Source organism: Urocitellus parryii, chromosome 11 (genome assembly GCF_045843805.1).
Source record: "Urocitellus parryii isolate mUroPar1 chromosome 11, mUroPar1.hap1, whole genome shotgun sequence".
Classification (NCBI taxonomy): Eukaryota; Metazoa; Chordata; class Mammalia; order Rodentia; family Sciuridae; genus Urocitellus; species Urocitellus parryii.
The window spans coordinates 122304242-122322208 of NC_135541.1; the positions used below are offsets into that span (position 1 = coordinate 122304242).

The window sequence follows — 17967 nt, forward strand, 5'->3', positions numbered from 1 at the left end:
ATTATGACTAACCAGTCCTCGTGCCAGAGCTCTTTTCACTTTTAAGAAATACAAAACTATTAAGAGAAAGAAAAAAACAACTGAGAATAAAAAGCCTGGAGAATACTCACCTTCAACAGATTGCGTGGTCTGTAACTGCGTGGCCTGCACAGAACTGAAGCCATTCTGGTGCAAGAAAACAGAGGAGCAAGAACAGACAAACTCATGTGAATGGGGGAAGTTAATACTAACTCAGCTTAATTCTAGTTAACAAACATTTGGGAGAAATTCTGCTAGTTAACTAAAAAGGATTAATACAAGACTACGCAAAGAAACAAAACAAAAATTAAAAACAATAAAAACCAGATATACTAAGCCTGTGTGGCTAACAGCAACAGAAGACAATTCCCAAACAGGTGAAGATACCCCAACCCCAAAACAGGTATAGAAAAGGCCCAAAGTCCAAACCCAATGATCTTTGTGGGAGGATGTGGGAATGACAGTTCAGCCAAACCATTTATCCTGCTGGCTGCTCAAGACAGTCACTCAATACCACCTCTAGCTTATGCTGTCCCTCTCACCAAGCCAAGACAAGACAAAGCAAAGTAAGATCTACTGATATGTACCCCGAAATCTAGCAATTAGATGTTCCAAGAGAGGACAGGTATTTGATTCTACTAGAGACAATCTTTACTGCAAAGAAAATGGTTTTCTGACTGAGTCTCCAGGATTGCTGAAAACAACTTTTATTTTACCAATCACAGAAATGTGTTTGCAGCTTCTCAATCAGCACTTCCCAAGATTTCTTGGCACCACTTTCTGAGAAGTAAAATGCTAATATTTAATATTTAAGAGACTTTTGCCCACTGTTTCCCTAACCTCTATCCAGGGGCTCATGAGGCTACTACCTTTGCCTGAGTCAGGTCCTTTTGGGGTGATGAAGAGATGGAACTGGGGTACCGCCGAGTCTGGGTGGATCTTTGCTCATATAGAGGGGCCTGAGCATTATTTTGGGAGGTATAGGTTGTCGACTGAATTGGGCCACTCTGATAACCAGACTCCTGACTCTGGTTAGATGAAATTGTAGATGAAGATTCACTGTGGGAAATGAAAAGAGGAAAAATCTCAGAGAAAGGAAAGAGAACAGATACTAAGGAAATGGCAGAGACCTAATAGTGGAATAAACTAACATCAAAAGAAAATTTCCAACAACAACAAAAAAACTACCACAATTTTCTCCTGACAACAGTAGATCCCACATTCTAGAGTGCCAGGGATTTGAATTAAGCATAAAGCTTAGAAACATCTTCAAATTGAAGCAGAGAAAAGCCTCTTCCTTCCCTCACATTTTATGTTTTAAGAAAAAGAAATTAAAGGTCAGTGGAAAGGATATAGTACTCTTGGTCCTTTGATAAATCACAATGTGAGCCCTCAGCGCAGAAAGACTTTGTTTTAGCTCAAACTCATTTTAAGGAATTTTGAGCTTTATTAAATTTAAGATCACTGGTACATTCTTTGAGGAGAACTCTTAAAAATATTTGCATGTATTAATTGGCAGTTATGACCCCAAAGACCTAAATTAGGGCCAGATATTTGTATTTTTAAATTCCAAATATAAAAAAGTCTACTCCCTGAAATTCCTCAGGACTTTCTATTGCTAAAGACAACCTTACTTGATGTTGAGCAGAGGAGGTATAAAAGGTTCCTTTTAAGGTTCCTTACAATTCTCTCCTTTCTAGGAGTTCAAAGTTTTACACTTCACAGGCATAATCTCACACCAAAGGGCTAAAAAGGAATGCCAAAAGCACTTTCAGCTGTGATATAGGTCCAGGTACTTTAAATGTTAGGGGTCCTGTTCTGTCTTTCAAAAAATGAGCAACATTGTTCAAGTACCCAAGCACCATTCTTTCCCTGTTTTTGTTTTTTTGTTTTTTATACCAGGGATTGAATCCAGGGGCACTTAACAACTAAGACCCATCCCCAGCCCTTTTTTTAATATGCCATTATTTCATTTATAGGCAAGATCTCGAAGAGTTGCTTAGGGCCTCACTAAGTTGTTGAGGCTGGCTTTGAACTCGAAATCCTCCTGCCTCAGTCTCCCAAACTGCTGGGATTACGGGTATGCACCACCATCCCAGGTTTCCATGTGCCTAAAGTTACAGATAATCCTAGTGAAAATGTTTGTTGTTATTTTTGTAGTTGGGATTAAACACTTTACCATTAATTAGGCACTTTACCATTAATCCCCAGCTCTTTTTTTTTCATAATTTGTTTTGAAATAGGATCTTGCTAAGTTGCTAAGGGCCTCACTAAATTGTTGAGGCTGCCCACGAATTTGCAATCCTCCTTCCTCAGCCTCCCAAATCTCTGGGATTATAGGCATATGCCACTGAGCCCAGCCTAGTAACACCATTTTAAAGTATTCAACAAAATGCTGTAATTCATTACTTTTCTCCCAGCCAGTTAAAAGTGTCTCAGCAAGAGACTTAGAACAACTAGCAAAAAACTAATGTTTATACTACCTGGCCGTGCTGGTATATAGGCTACTTGGAGCCTGGCTTGAAGAGGCGCTCGTGGTGGGGGTGGACTCATAATCAGAAAGGACAGGCTCTGACCCAAACTGCAATGCCCCAAACTGCAGATTTAGCCCTGAGATATCTGCTGAGCCAGGCATCTCCACAGCCAGAGCAGGAATCTATAAAAAAAGGGTAAAGGAGAAGAAAATACAATGGTTCAATACAATCTTACTATGGGAATGTTAGTAAACATTCCCTTTGATTTCAAATTTCCAAACTTGGGTTATCAACCTAATTCACAAATCCAATACTTCCTTGCAGTAACAGCTACCTAAAAAGTTCAAGTACCTTAGAAGTCAGTGAGGCTTTTTTCTTTTGCTGTTTCAGTTTCTGCTGAGCTGGCTGAGGGCTGGAGGATTGGTTGTCTGAAGACCCAGGAGACATCTGTGGAGCCGAGGTGGATTTACTTGGCAGAGGAGAAGAGGGGGGTGGAGGTGCAGCGGTGGAGGTGGCCACTGCAGGTGGCTTCTCCTGAAGGAACACCTCCATCATGGTTGAAGATGGGGTGAAAGCCTGGCGCTTTGTAAAGGGGCTGTGTACTGTCGAATCATTTGGGTTCTTTAAATCTGCAAAAGGAAACCCAACAGGTGTAAGGTTCAAGGTTCCAGTACATTTCAAGGAAAGGCTAACTGCCTTGCACTAATGCCATGAACCAGACCCTCAAAGACCAGAAACTCATATAGACAGGTTTTCTTTTAGGAATGAATCTCATTTCATTTCTAATAGGCAACAATCACTGATCTTATCCATTCTTAAAAACAGCCTAATCAAATCAATACTATTACTATGCCTGTGCAAAACAGGAATCCATGAATTGCTCGAATTTAAAGTATAAGGTCTTAAATGGCCAACTCCATGAGCTCAAAAGCAACACATTCTCAAACACATAAACCTAAAAGTAATTTTAAAAAATCCTATGCAAACAAAAAAATTTAATGACAGAGATACATAGCTTCAAATTTTTATTATTTCCCAACTTTCTGAACTCAGACTCTTTGACAAAACCAGAGAGAGCTACCCCTCTCATCGGGATACATTTTCCACTCCCCTCACCAGCTTCTTCACAATAATAGTCCAACACATAAGGGATTCAAGTCACGTCACATCTTCTTACCATACTGCACCAGTGATGGGGACTGTGTCGTTGAGGCCATGTCCCAAGAGGAGGTGGTGGTGCTTCCAGATTGAGAATGCTGAGCTGCCAGCTGAGCCAGGGCCTGAGCAGTCTTGAACTGCTCCAAGAACTGAGAGCCTGTAGTACTGCCACCTTTAGCTTCACCGACATCACCAAATCCTTTTCCTAACATGCTCACCTGGAGATCAACAGAGAGATTTACAGCCTGGAATTTGTCTGCTAAAGAAAGACACTTATCCAGTTTGCAAGCTAGTATGGATCAAACAAATGAAGAATGCTACTAAGCCGGGCCCATGGCACATGTCTACAGTCCCAGCTACTTGGGAGGATCACAGATCCAGGAATTCAAGAAAAGCCTGGGCAACACTCAGACACCCCATTTCAAAACAGAATGCTATAAGACTGAGTATATAGCATAGTCCATTGAGTTTAAGATTCAGAGTCAGACAATTAGATTCGAATTCGGGGTATGCAACCACAGAAAAATTATTTTAAAGTCTCTTTGCCTCAGTTTCCTCATCTGAAAATATAAATAGTAGTAGTACACTTCATAAAGTTTAATCAGGATTTAACAAATAATATATCTGTACTTAACATGTACATGGAACACAAGACTCAAGAAAACTAGAGCAATATATATTAAAACCCCCACTAATATGCATAATTTTATGTTTTTATATATCAATTCAACAAATCTAAATTTTAAAAAGATGATAGCCCTTAAACACTTATAATCACCATCACTTTCTCCATCATAGGGATAATGCCTAGATAACTGGAGAGTTCCCCCCCTTCAAGATTTTTACATAAATTAATACTTGATTATTAATACCAAAGTGACATAAAATTTTACTTTTGTCATTATATCCTTGCCCCTACCACTAAACAATCCAAAAGAAACAAAACCAACTTAAACTGAATGCTGCTCATAACTAGCTTATAGGCAAAGAGAAATTAAAGGGCCATCCCAACTTCTGCACTAGATAAAATTGACAACTCAATGGCTTGATTATTTTTTATAGAATCACTGCATGATAACTAAGCAAAATTTTACTCTAACACTTTTGGGGATTTCCCTGTTCCCCATTACCAAGGAGAAATATCAGCCATGTCCAAAGATCAACCTCATGACCCTGACTAGCCTCAAAAAACAAACATATAAACAAACAAAAAACTTCAAGGAGAATTAATCTTGTCCTACTCAGGTACTCGTTTAAACGTAGCATGTCATCATCAGCAATGCTTTCTTATAGAACACCTGTCTATTCAACTCAAGGTAAGGTTTTTTCTTCCCACTTTGAGCTATATCCCAAGATTATTCAAACAAAAACTTGAGCCAGGCACAATGGCACACACTTATAATCCCAGTAGCGCAGGAGATTGATGCCCCAAGCAACTTAACAAAACCTTGTTTAAAAAAGGGGGGCTTGGGGGAGGGCTGGGGATGTGGCTCACTGGTTTTAAGCGTCCCTGGGTTCAATCCCCACTACCAAAACAAAATAATCTGAGAAGTCTAGTTTAAAGTGAGGGACTGTGACACAGATGATCTAATGCAACTAAAATATTCTGCCAAGTGCAAGAAATTAAAGACAAAAAATTACCTAATGTCCATTGTATTTTATATATAATACAAACTTCTTTATCTAGATCTAATGAATATTAAAGGAAATTAATTCTCTAATATTATGCTCAATGAAAAAAGTTACATTAAATAATAAATAAAGGTAATGAGGATAACAAAATACTATTTATATTTAGTTCACCTATTAGCACACATTAAATAGAATGTTAAGGAAACATGAAAGTTTACTAAAAACATCTTTTTGATATTCCTATAAAAACTTAAATATTGAGGGGCTGGGGTTGTGACTTAGTGGTACAGTGCTCGCCTAACAAATGCAAGGCCCTGGGTTCGATCCTCAGCACCACATAAAAATAAAGTATTGTGTCCAACTACAACTAAAAAAAGTAAATATTAAAAAATTTTTTAAAAAATTATATTGAAGCCAGGCATGGTAGTACACACCTATAATCCCAATGACTCTGGAGACTGAGGCAGGAGGATCGCAAGTTCAAAGCTAGCCTCAGCAACTTAGTGAGACCCTGTCTCAAAATAAAAAATATAAAAAGGGTTGGGATGTACTCAATGGCTGAGCACCCCTAGGTTCAATTTCCAATATTTTTTTTGGGGGGGGGGGACTAGCATCAACAGCAAAACCTCCACTTAAATTGGGCAATTTTGTAGGTGTCCTATAAAATTTTATAGGTTTTTACAGAAATCCTATGCATAGAATATGACACAATGAATTTTAAAATATTTAAAATATTAAAATTTTGATTTTTTGTGCATATTCACAATTCCAAACATTAAGAGGGCAGTTAAAAGAGGCATACATCACTTAACCACAGATCTAGTCATGTATTTTAGGGATTTGTAACACTTCCTGATTTTCATCACACCTTACTACCAGCATTCTATTTTCTTTCTAACCCCAATACTTTCCTCACCTGTTACCTTTGTGGCAAAACAACCACCTCCACTTCTGAATTAACACAAAAGAAAAAATTTTAAAACAAAAAAACTTCAAGGACAATAGTTAAAAACTGAGACAGTTCTGGATTAGTAGCTACCTCAACAGTTTTCTAAGTTAAAATAATTAATAAAACTGGAAAAATAAAATTATCTGTGCATAAAAGGTCTGCTTACCTCTCGTAACTCTCCACCAAAAAAACAGAGAGAGGGGGGGAAAAAAAGGAGTAACTTAGGGGGCTGAGGCTGTAGCCCAGTGGCAGAGCACCTGCCTAGCATGTGTGAGGCAATGGGTTCAATTCTTAGCACCACATAAAAATGACGATAAAATAAAAGCATACTATCTCCAAAACTACAAAAAAATTTTTAAAAAAAGGAGTAACAGGATTTATTGACTATAATTGGTCCTAGTATTATCTTTGTTTAAATTTTAATAAATAAAATAATATTTTGTGGCTCTAAGGATCAAACCAAGGGCTTTGTGCAAATTAGGCAAGCACTCTCCAATCGAGCTATTTCCCCAGCCCTCCTTTACTTACGTATTTATTTACATCCCAGAGACTGAACTCAGGGGCATGCAACCACTAAGCCACATCTCCAGCCTGATTTTGTATTTTATTTAGACACAAGATCTCACTGAATTGTTCAACACCTCACTTTTTGCTGAGGCTAACTTTGAACTCGTCATCCTCTTGCCTCAGCCTCCCAAGTCCCTGGGATTACAGGCATGCACAACTGTATCTGACTTCCTTTATTTTTTTAAATGTTGTAAATTAAGAAGTTGTGTGTACTATGCATTATAGGTTATTTAAAATGCCACTACCATTGCCACATTTGTATAATTGGTATCAATTAGTTTAATTATCTTCCTGAGGCCCCCCAAGACAGGAAGAACAAGCACTCTTATTCCCATTTTCAGACAAGTAGAAACACGGCTAACAAGTTGTGATATGGAAAGATCCTAGATTTTAGAAACCTAATATACAAATGTATGGTTTATAAAAACACATAAGGGGGCTGGGGATGTGGCTCAAGCGGTAGCACGCTCGCCTGGCATGCGTGAGGCGCTGGGTCCGATCCTCAGCACCACATACAAATAAAGATGTTGTGTCCGCCGAAAACTAAAAAAATAAATATTTAAAAAAAAAAAAGTTCTCAAAAAAACCATATAAAGCAATTTTAATTTTACTTCATCAACAAATGGGGAATGGTGTACACCTGGAATCCCAGCAGCTCAGGAGGCTGAGGAAGGCGCATAGAGAATTCAAAGCTCGCCTTAGCAACTTGGTGAAGCACTTAGCAATTCATTGAGACCCTGTCTCTAAAACACGAAAATGCCTGGGGATGTGATTCAGTGGTTGAGTGCCCCTGACTTAAATCCCTGGTACAAAAATAAAAGAGAGAGAGATGGGGAACTACTACAATCTCTCACCAAAGTTTAATTAGGATTGTGAAAGTGTCAAAAAAATATTTTTAAAGTATTTTTTTAGTTGTAGATGGACCCAAAATCTTTATTTATTTATTTATTTTAATGTGGTGCTGAGGATGGAACTCAGTGCCTCACACATATAAGGCAAGCACCCTACCACTAACTAAGCCACGGCCCCAGCCTGAAAGAGTCAAAACTTATTAAGTTGATGCCATTGATTTTCTCTATTCAGGAGTAATAAGAAACTGTTCAGCACGATTAATAAATTATGTTAACTCATTTTTAAGATGACTCAGTTTGTTATGAGCTAAGGCTTGTTCTGGAGCTATCCTCTAGTACCCAACTCTTAAAGAACAAAGAGGATGCCTAACCTTGTTACCAATCCTGTCTTTGAAACTGTTAAACACAGAAGATCACCGCTTTAAACTAATCTACACTAGACTCTAACCAATCAGACTAAAAAATCAAGAGTCACACATATATAAGTTCCAACTCCAACTGAAATTACATTGTTTTTTGACTTTCTGAAAAATTAGGAGAGAAAACAGCTAAATTTCCCAAACAGGCTGGTTCCAACAGCTGAATTTCAAATAGGTGTGAGTAATAAAAGTTTCTTGGTCTTAATCCACACACAAAAAATGTAACCTGATGCTAACCAATTGGTTATTTTTCTATTTTTCTGTATCCCTGTCTTATCTCACAGGGAAAGTAATTTTGAAATGACTTTTTATCCTATTTCTGTTTCTTCAGCCCTTCTCTGTCTATAAAATCAACCTCTTGCAGAATACATTTGTGACTCTCTGTATCCCAGTGTCTTGGGAGGTGATGTCTGGAGGATCACAAGTTCAAAGCCAAACTCAGCAACTTAGTGAGACCCTGCCTCCAAATTAAAAATAAAAAGGGCTGGGGAAGCTCAGTATAAAGTGCCCCTGGATCCTCCTCCCCAGTACTACAATTAAGTACAATAAATCCAAGTAAGACCTTAAAGCTGAATTCTTAAAATTTTAGCCTTTGGGAGAAGGAATGTCTGGGTAAGCATGGTAGAATTGGTGGGAAGGTTTGATCAGGATAAACCAAACTTACCATACTATGATGAGAAAATGTGTTCCCTGAAGCAGGCTGTGATATGGCACTCTGCTTCGAATTACTGAACACCAGAGGCTGGGCCAGAGAAGGAGCCTGAGATGGATCCAGATTAGATGAATCATTCTCCATTGAAGATGGTGTCTTCCCCAAGAGAACAGCAAGGTCAATTCTAGTGAGAGAGAAAGATCTTGATGAATAATGACTGAACATTTTCTAGCATTTTCTGACACCCGATTCAGATCATGGTTAGATTAAAACAAAGCCACTTAATGATGTGCTCTTGAATGAACTCAAAACATAAAGCCCTGAAATGCTTAATTTACCAAAATAAACGATGTATGAGAGCCACTATTTAGCTAAATTCCACTAGGTGCCAATAATAATGGCTTTCATTTTAGTGAAAGTTATTAATTTAATGAAATATCAAATGCTAATTAGCAGCTCAATACTTGGCCCAAAATCTACAAGTATGTTCGTGACTGCAATACTAAATACTTGTCATTAATAATATCCAAAATATAAGAATCATATACCAGAAGGTTGGTATCTTCAAATGGAGACTTTTGGAGGTGTTTTCCCTAGTTTTATAAAATTTCAAAAGTTATCAGTGATATAATAAAAACAGGAAGCTGGGGGTGTAGCTCAGTGGTATAGTGTGTGCCCAGCATGTGCCTAGTCTTGGATTGATTCCCACTCCTGACCAAAAAAAAGAAAAAAATTTCCTACATCACTGTGTCTTTTCTTATTCACAATAAGCTTGTTTCTACCATACCTGAGTTTATACTAATGTGGTGAACCCATGGTAGATCTGAGTCACTAGAAAGACCAAATTTGAAGATTGGAATATTCAGCCCTTCCCAACCCACCCCAACCCATTTCCAAGGCAGTGAAATTGGCTATCAAGTCCAATAATCAATGGTCAATGATTTAATCAATTATGTCTACAATTTATAGCTCTAGAATAATCAGATATCTGTCAAGTTTCCAGATACCTGCAGAGGACATGGAAAGTCATATGCCCGCACCCACACATACTGTGTCCTACAGATTTCTTCTATTTGGCTATTCCTGAATTGCACCTTCATAATAAAGAGGTTAACGATAATTAAAACACTTTCCTGAGTCATTCTCATGAACTACTGAACCTGAAATTAGCCAACTCCAGGACAGTGTCAGAACTGCACTGCTAAACACCTAGTTGGAGAACTGCATCACTGGTGTGGAAGAATATATTTGGTGTCACAAAAAAAAAAAAAAAAAAAAATTGTGTGTGTGTGCGTGCGCGTACATGTGTAATATACATATTTAGTGTCCTATTCTTACTGATTCCTATCATACTTCTTTGGAACCTTCTAAATTAAGTAGTTTTATAGATATATAGCTGATTTAATTCATGGACACAGAACCCATGGATATGGAACCAACTTCTGAGTGGGATCAGCAGACAAAGATCATTATTATAAATCAAGAGAAAAAGCTATTAAATAGTTGGGGACATAGCATTTTCACTTTCAACTTGGCTTTTCTTTCCCTGGCTTACTTCAAGACAAGTTACATACAAATAATTAAAAGGCTACCAGAACCAACCAGATTTCAATCAGTCGATACTGGTGACAACACAGGTTGATCTACGTAATTATGAGTTATTTCAAGTGAAAATCAGCTTTAAAATGGAAACATATGGACTTCCATTCAACTGAAGAGGGAACTAGTGTGATTATTATTATTCTCAACACCAGAGAGCTTGTGAAGGGCGGTGCCACTTTCTTGCAGCTACCTCAGCAGATGTCTTTAGGAAAAGGTACTTTTACCACACACTTGCCTCTGACCAGCAGTGATTGTCACATTCTCCGCAGGCAGAGGCACTGAAGACACATTAGAGGCAGTGAAGATCTTGGTCTCAGAAAGCTAGAAAACAGAGGAATTAATCACTCGTGATGCCAGGGGATCTACTGGAAGAATCTGGGACAGGAGAGGCAAATTCAACATCAAGAACAAGGGAAAACCCTATGAAGAAACAACTATCTACCCCTGAGGAATCTTGAATGGATTGACCTTTAAACCCCTTCAATACATAGTCAATGATTTTATCCAAAGAGAGAACCAAGGAATCCAATAAAATACAGTGAAGTCACATCATCATATACACACATGAACTCTCAGATTCATATGTGTGCTAATCATAAAGAGAAAAAGTCCCTTTGTATCTTCCCATTAGAGTTCCCACTCCCACTTCTACCCAAACCACATTTACCTTCTACTATTGCCCTTGCCCACTCCCACTTCTACAAATGAAAGGAAGATCATGGCCAAGAAAGATACAAAAAAATTACTTTTTTTTTTTTGCTTCTGAGCAGTATAGGCCCAAGTGCTGGTGAGATAAGGTCTTTTGGAGATAATTTTAATCATAATGCAATTTTTGTCTTAACAGTGTCTTTATACTCATAAGATACTAAAATTAGAAAAGTAATTGAAGGAAATTATACTTCCTGCTCTATAAAAGTTGATTTGCATTGTTTTGGTTTATTTCCTTATTAAAATGTGTCTTCTAATAAACAGGAAATTCATCCTGTCTTCTCTTTTATTATGATAGGTACTTAAGCAGAACAAGCCAAATCTCAAAAGCAATAGAATTTGCCCAAGACCACACAGCAGTCTAGCTCAGTTACAACAGAAAATAATCAACCTCTAATAATGATGTATCTGAAATTTTAAAACCTAGGACTAAAACAGCAACTAAAACAGTTTTGAAATGTCATTTCCACTTAACCCAAAAGCTATCTTGCCTGTCTATATATAAACATAGGAAAACAGATTACTAAATGGTAAAATAAGAGTTTATTCAGACCATTGAAAACCATAACTCGCAACAAAAGCTTAACTATGACCAGGAATTGGCAAAACTGTTTTATTTGGTAATGAATTCACAGAGCTTGTTTGTATGCCACGCACTATGAGGTCTCCAAGTTCAGTCAAGCTGGCAGATTGGCCAAGTCTACACATATTCATCTCAATTATAATTACAAAGTTGGGCTTCAAATAATTAAAAGGCTACCAGAACCAACCAGATTGCAAGCTTGAGGATTTGATACTACAACTCTTGACTCTGTAACCATTGCCAATCCATTACAGGACTTCATACCAAATAATGGAAAGGCTTCAAGCAGAGTCGTGTGCCACTGGCAGCTATTACTCAATTTACTACCTGCCTAACTCTATTTCTGGTGCCCTACCCAACCACCATCTCTTCCTTGGATAAATCCGACAATCAGATATTGGACTTACACAAGTGCACTTGCCCTTTCCATAGAGTGGTTCCAGAGTCCTGTTCATGCCCAGTCTCCTTCATATAACATATGTGAAATGTTCTGGCTCAGAACACTATTTTGGATGTAAAAGTTTTGGGTCAGAATTTTAAGGGTGCATTTTGAGGGGTAGAAACATACCCATTTTCTATCCCTAAACACCACTTAGGGATAGAAGGCACTAATGAGGAATGACCTGAGAATACCTACATCTTCATTCCAATCTTCAGTTCCCCACTCCTCTGTTGCCGTCCTCCATGCACCTGGGAATAAAGAAGGAAATGATAATAGGTTTTACTGTCAGTCAATACATACAGAAACTACTAATAAGTTAACATTCTTTATAGCCGAAAGTATGACCAGAATTTACAAATCAGAAGCAATTCTTAGGCTTCAGAGATGGGGAAAGACTCTTTAGAAAGGGTGACTCCTCAGAGTAGCTGGGCTTTAATAATATGATTTTATAACTACTTTCAGCTTTTGTTACATAGCTGTAACACTGTAACAGGAGAGAGGGAGGGAAAGGAGGGAGAGGAAAGAGAAGCGGGGAGGGGGAGGGGAAAAGCTGACTTCTGATGGAATGCTCAGGTAGTATCAAGCCCATCAGTTCTCACTTAGTAGCCAATTCAACAAAACGGCAGGATTTAAACCAGAACATGCAAACTATATCTATTTATTTGGTTGGTATAAGACAAAAAATCTGCAGGCAATCTGAAGAAAGATAGCAGCAGTATTAGAGAAATACAAATAGTTGGCATATGATGGTTAGTGACAGGGCAATGACAAAGAGGTGGTTTGAAAGTCACATTGAGGAAACTAAAAACTATCTGCTATTATATAATGGACAGAATAAAAACTGCCTACTCAGAAGTCAACTTCATGAGTTTATTGGTTTAACTAATAAGGAAAGTGCTATATATTTATTCTTTTTGGAAGACGAGATTGAAAAGTCCAATATGAACAATAGCTACATTATCCTAACCTACTCATACAAAAGATGAAATAAGACCTGTGAAGGTCATTTCACAGACGACGGAGGTAAACAGTCTCCTCATGTTATATGCTGTTACAGTTTCTAAAGGAAAGGTCTACAGGCAAACTACCCTCCACATTCCGTTTTGCTTGCTTTATACATATATATAACCTCAAAATAAGAAAATGCCCTCTCTTAAAGGATTTGGGTGAGAATTTTTATGAGAACCATTATTCTTTCCCTCAACCAAAAGACCACAGTAAGAACTTATCTGAAGAAGGGACAAGGAAGCCCTTATTTTCTTCTTTAAAACAGTACATAATGAATAATGAGGTCTTTTCTCCAAATGGAGGAAAGTTCTTACAAGAACGAATGTCTGGCACATAAGCTATTTCACTGAAGAGAAGTATTCTAATACCTTCAAAATCCATCTGAAATTCTTCTAAACATTTAATAATGAAAAATCTTGTTTCCTACAGGAAATATATTTATTGTAATGATCTTCCCAGGAAGTCTTAAAAGTGTACCAAGGAAATTCCAAACCACTCAATAATGACAATGCCCTTTAAAACCAAAGTCCAATCTCTAGACGAGTTACAAACCACATTCCTCTTCCTCTCTGGTGATATACCACTCTTTCTCCACACTGACACCCATTCCATCCTGGCTAAATGGAACCCAAATGAGTTTGCACTTAATATCTTAGCCTTAGAAGGGACCTAAGGGGTTATCTGATCTATGCCCTTTATGCAAGAATATTCTCTGTGCACTCTGTTGAATTCAACTATTAGGTAGAAACGAAGAATGTAGATCCCTACTTGATACTTTCCTATACAGGAAGTACAATCAGAGCTACAAAGAGAACTATGTTGAGGAAGCATTAAGGAATATTAAGATGGAAATGCTCTGGCCAACAGATCAGGGTTTCCATTCCCTCAGCATAAAGCACAGTTGTATGTTAAATATCAAATATTGATTTAATGAACAAAGTTATAAAGACAAGTGGGCATAGAATATGAGAAAAAATGCAGAAAGAAGCAGCAGAAAGACAGAAAAATGACATATCCACAGATATTTCAGTTCACAAAAATCTATAAAAATATCCGGGGCAGTTAGGCGCCTGGATGTATCATACCAGGAGCAGTCTCAAATTTTCGGGGATAATTTGACCCCTCAACCCCAATGAAATCAAGTCCTGAAACAAAAAAGAAAAGAAAAGAAAAAAACAACCAGTGAAATTTTGCATGTGAATGAGAATATCTGCCCCCAATACATAATTCCCACTGTACCTGTGGATATTTTAAGGGTAGGTTTGAATTTATTTTTAAATTAAAAAGGCAATTTGAAATTCACTATTATGAAAACACAAAAAAATGTCATGCATGAAGGCATGTCACATCATGAAATCAAAATGATGGAAATGCATGAAGTATACTCAACACTTTAACACTAACAAGATGATCACTGATTTCTGATTCCAGACTTCTAAAATCTACTTTTCTACTCACCAGACATAAAAATTCACATCATCATACCCTGTACTTCCAACCAGATCCTTGTTAAAGACAGCTAATGCTAAGAACTGAAATGCCATGAATATATATTCCCAACTAAAAACAACTTAAATTTTTATCATCTTTTCGGGCAAAGATTGAAAAGCCAAATAGCCCAGAACAAACAGTTTGAAAATAGTAACTTTTGACATTGAGACTGCTACTATACTACCTCTTCAAATTCATCAGAAAATGAGTGAAGAACACTTCTAATGTCTCTTAAGTATAGGAAGGTAAAAGAGATTGGAACATTTTACAGCCCAATGGTAGTGAAACTGAACAAGATACCTATCTTTTGCCAATACCTCAACTTCACCCTCCCCCCATGAGAAATATTAAAAATGAGCTTATGAAGTAGCAGTTTGGCAAACAAAAAGTGGTAACTTTCAAACCTAAGGTATAACATCTTGTGTGCAACAGAATACAAGCTGTTTTTTCCAAAGACCCTCCTAAAGATCCGGAGATAAAGATAATTGATCTTTGAAAGGAAACTAGGCAAATTTAAATGGATAAGGCGTCAGAGAGCCTATTTCAGGCCCTACTATTAAGCTAGATCCTTTCACAAGAGGAAAAGCCTCAGGCTCTCATGTGCTGGCTCCGCCAGGAGGTAGATGATCTCACAAGAAGCCTAGAGGCTACTATTTTTAAAAGCAACATGTGTACCTTTTACTCCAAAACACATCTGGGTTTATCCCACAAGTCTAACATATCCTTAAGCATTTACATCCTATTTGGATGCAGACACAGAGTCAGCTAGCAAAAAAGCTCTTACCCAAATCTCATAATATTCACCAGAGCAAGAAGGCTATTAGACAGAGGGAGGTCAGAGAATTCATTCTTGCTCAGTTATTGAGATTTCTCAAAAATGAAGGCAAAAAAAAAAAAAAAAAAGGATATTCTTATCTTGGTACCAGAAAACAAATCAACAAACAGTTGTGGACTTTGATTGTTCATCTCTAAAAGTAATGACTTAATTAAGTGACTGATTCTAGATAACTTTTCAAAAACCAATGCTACCCCAAAATAAACTCTAGGAAACACTTGGAACTACCAGCAGCCACATGATATTACAGTAGACTTTTGGAATCATAAAATTTTAAGTTCAACTACCAGCAAATTCATAACCTCTTTCAGTCTTAGTTTTATCATCAGGAAAGTGATGATAAATAATGTCTATTTCATAAACAGTGAAGAGACCAAGTGAAATAGCACATATAATAGGCTCATAAGCACGAGGTAAGTAATCAGTACACAGTAATTTAATTGCTACTGCTTTTGTCCCAGATCTCTATATCTAAACACTATTCTTTCGCTTTTTAAATTTAACTGTAACCTCGAAAAAATTATTTCCTGAACTGAGGATATAGCTCAATGGTATAGCGTTTGCCTAGCAAGGAGGCAGCTATGAATTCAATCCCCAACAATGCACATACATATAGACACACACACAAAAAAAATTCCTTAAGTCCAGAGACAAGAAATAAATAACAATAAATGGTTACTCACTTGTCCCGTCATCTGGTTCAAAGTGGCCAGTATTGTTCCACGTATTGCCGCTACTATTACCGTAACTATCATCAGTATTGGCTGGCTCTGCATAATCAGCTGGGTTAAAGGTTCTGAAAAAAATAAAAGCTTAAAAGAGTCTCTGACCTCTAAGCAGCTTCAGCAAATATTAACCCAAAGGATAATCGGAATACTATCTTCTTAGTACAGATCAATCATATCCCATTTTATAATCCTATATGCTGTCTACTTTTTCTTTATCAGTCTACCCAAAATATCAATGTATACAATATGGTAAGAGATTAATGACCTAGGTAGTATTCCTGAGGAATGAGCCCTAAATCTACATATCTTTCTGATTAAATAATCTAGAAATCATTCTAATCACATTTTGGATATTCTTAGGGGGAAAAAAGTTAAATACATTGGATCAAAGAAACGTACCCCATTCCTTGAGCAGAAAACCTTCCTCCCCGCCTACCAGAGCCTCCTAAAGAAAAAAAAAGAGAGAGAGAGAAACAGAGGGACAGAGAAACATTTAGAAGTTGATATAGAACCACCTTTCCAGCTGAGGCAGCTGTGGAACACTAAGTGGCTCATAGTATCAGATTTTCTTTCTCTCAGTCCCATGTATCACATCAGTTAATAGAGTAAAGACAATCATTAGTGTTGACAGACACTTCTTTAGCTGCTCAAACTGCTGGGTCTTCAAGCAAACAATAACATCAACAATAAAACTCAATTTGACATCTACCTCCTTTTCTATTTTCCATTTCAGCAATCTCAAGTACATGCATGAGACCTCAACAATTAAGGTAACCAGACTCCATATTAATTTACTTTTAAATGAAAAAGACCCCTAGGGAACTGAAGAGTAACCTGCCCCCAATACCCATCCCTCCACAATTGATTACCTCTGCCTCGGCCACGGCCTCTTCTGCCTCTTTCTGTGCCTCTTCCAGAAGGCCCTCCACTCTTAGTGCCATCCAATCCATTTTCCTGACCCCGAACTGAAATATGGAAGGTGGGAAGGGAGAATGGCCAGAGAAGGATCAATAGGATATATACAAATGTGTAAATGCTATGTATTAAAGTGTCACAAAGACAAAAAAAGACAATGTGAGCTTGGAATGATGGGACATAAGGAATACTCAAAGATTTGAAGATGGGCCACAAAAGAGAGCTATAGTCAAAATTCATAAATAAATAAAGGATAATTTTATGCCAGACTAGTGGCAGCTGCTAGGAAAGACTACATGCAAGAGATACCAGAATCTCAGAATACATGATGCCAAGAAAAACACAAAGGTGATATCATGGTTCCTGGGTCCTGTCTAGCAGGGCCCTGACACATCCCTGGAATCTGGACATTACTGACCCACAGCTGGTTTTGATAAAGCCCCATGCATACACTCTCGTCCACGGCTGGCACCTCTTCCCCGTCTTGGTGGCCCACCGCGTCGCCGACTATAGTCTCTGTCCCGGTCTCGATTTTCTTTGCCTTCCTCGTTGGATTCCGTCTGGCCACCATCCTTCTGTCCTGAGACACCTTTTTTCTTCCCGACCATCTCCCAGGAATGCTAAAGAAGAGAACTTTCATGTCTAATCTTAATATGGACTGCAAGCTATCAGGATACTAGACATGAAAGCTGGACAACTGACTATTCTTTCTGCATCCATGTTTAAAACATTTCCATTAGTTTACTTCACTGTTTAAATGGAAGGCACAGACACAACCTAAAAACCAATTGTATACCTATCTCTGCCAAAATTAAAGTTATTTTTGAAGAGAAGGTACTATAGGTAATGGATTACAGGTATCACTTTCAAAAGATCTCTATCCAGCTCAGTCACTTAGCCTATCAAAGAACCTAGTTATTTGTGCCTATCAAGTG

At 37.7% G+C, this 17967-nt stretch overlaps 1 protein-coding gene across 20 annotated transcripts in view; it reads right to left on the minus strand.

Annotated features, from left to right (window-relative positions):
- Ubap2l (ubiquitin associated protein 2 like) overlaps positions 1–17967 on the minus strand; it is a 45088-nt gene that overhangs the window by 14478 nt on the left and 12643 nt on the right. For 9 of the 20 annotated variants that reach the window (XM_077791654.1, XM_026412981.2, XM_026412979.2 and 6 more), the window contains exons 5-17: positions 17484–17652; positions 16987–17082; positions 16517–16562; positions 16073–16185; positions 14149–14208; positions 12251–12303; positions 10558–10643; positions 8733–8904; positions 3670–3868; positions 2844–3121; positions 2502–2674; positions 888–1077; positions 111–165 (exon numbers count right to left, since the gene is read on the minus strand). In XM_077791654.1, the coding sequence (XP_077647780.1) occupies positions 111–165; positions 888–1077; positions 2502–2674; positions 2844–3121; positions 3670–3868; positions 8733–8904; positions 10558–10643; positions 12251–12303; positions 14149–14208; positions 16073–16185; positions 16517–16562; positions 16987–17082; positions 17484–17652 (1690 nt within the window). The remainder of the gene's footprint in view (positions 1–110; positions 166–887; positions 1078–2501; positions 2675–2843; positions 3122–3669; positions 3869–8732; positions 8905–10557; positions 10644–12250; positions 12304–14148; positions 14209–16072; positions 16186–16516; positions 16563–16986; positions 17083–17483; positions 17653–17967) is intronic. The other 11 variants (XM_026412984.2, XM_026412983.2, XM_077791658.1 and 8 more) reach the window with 3 other exon arrangements.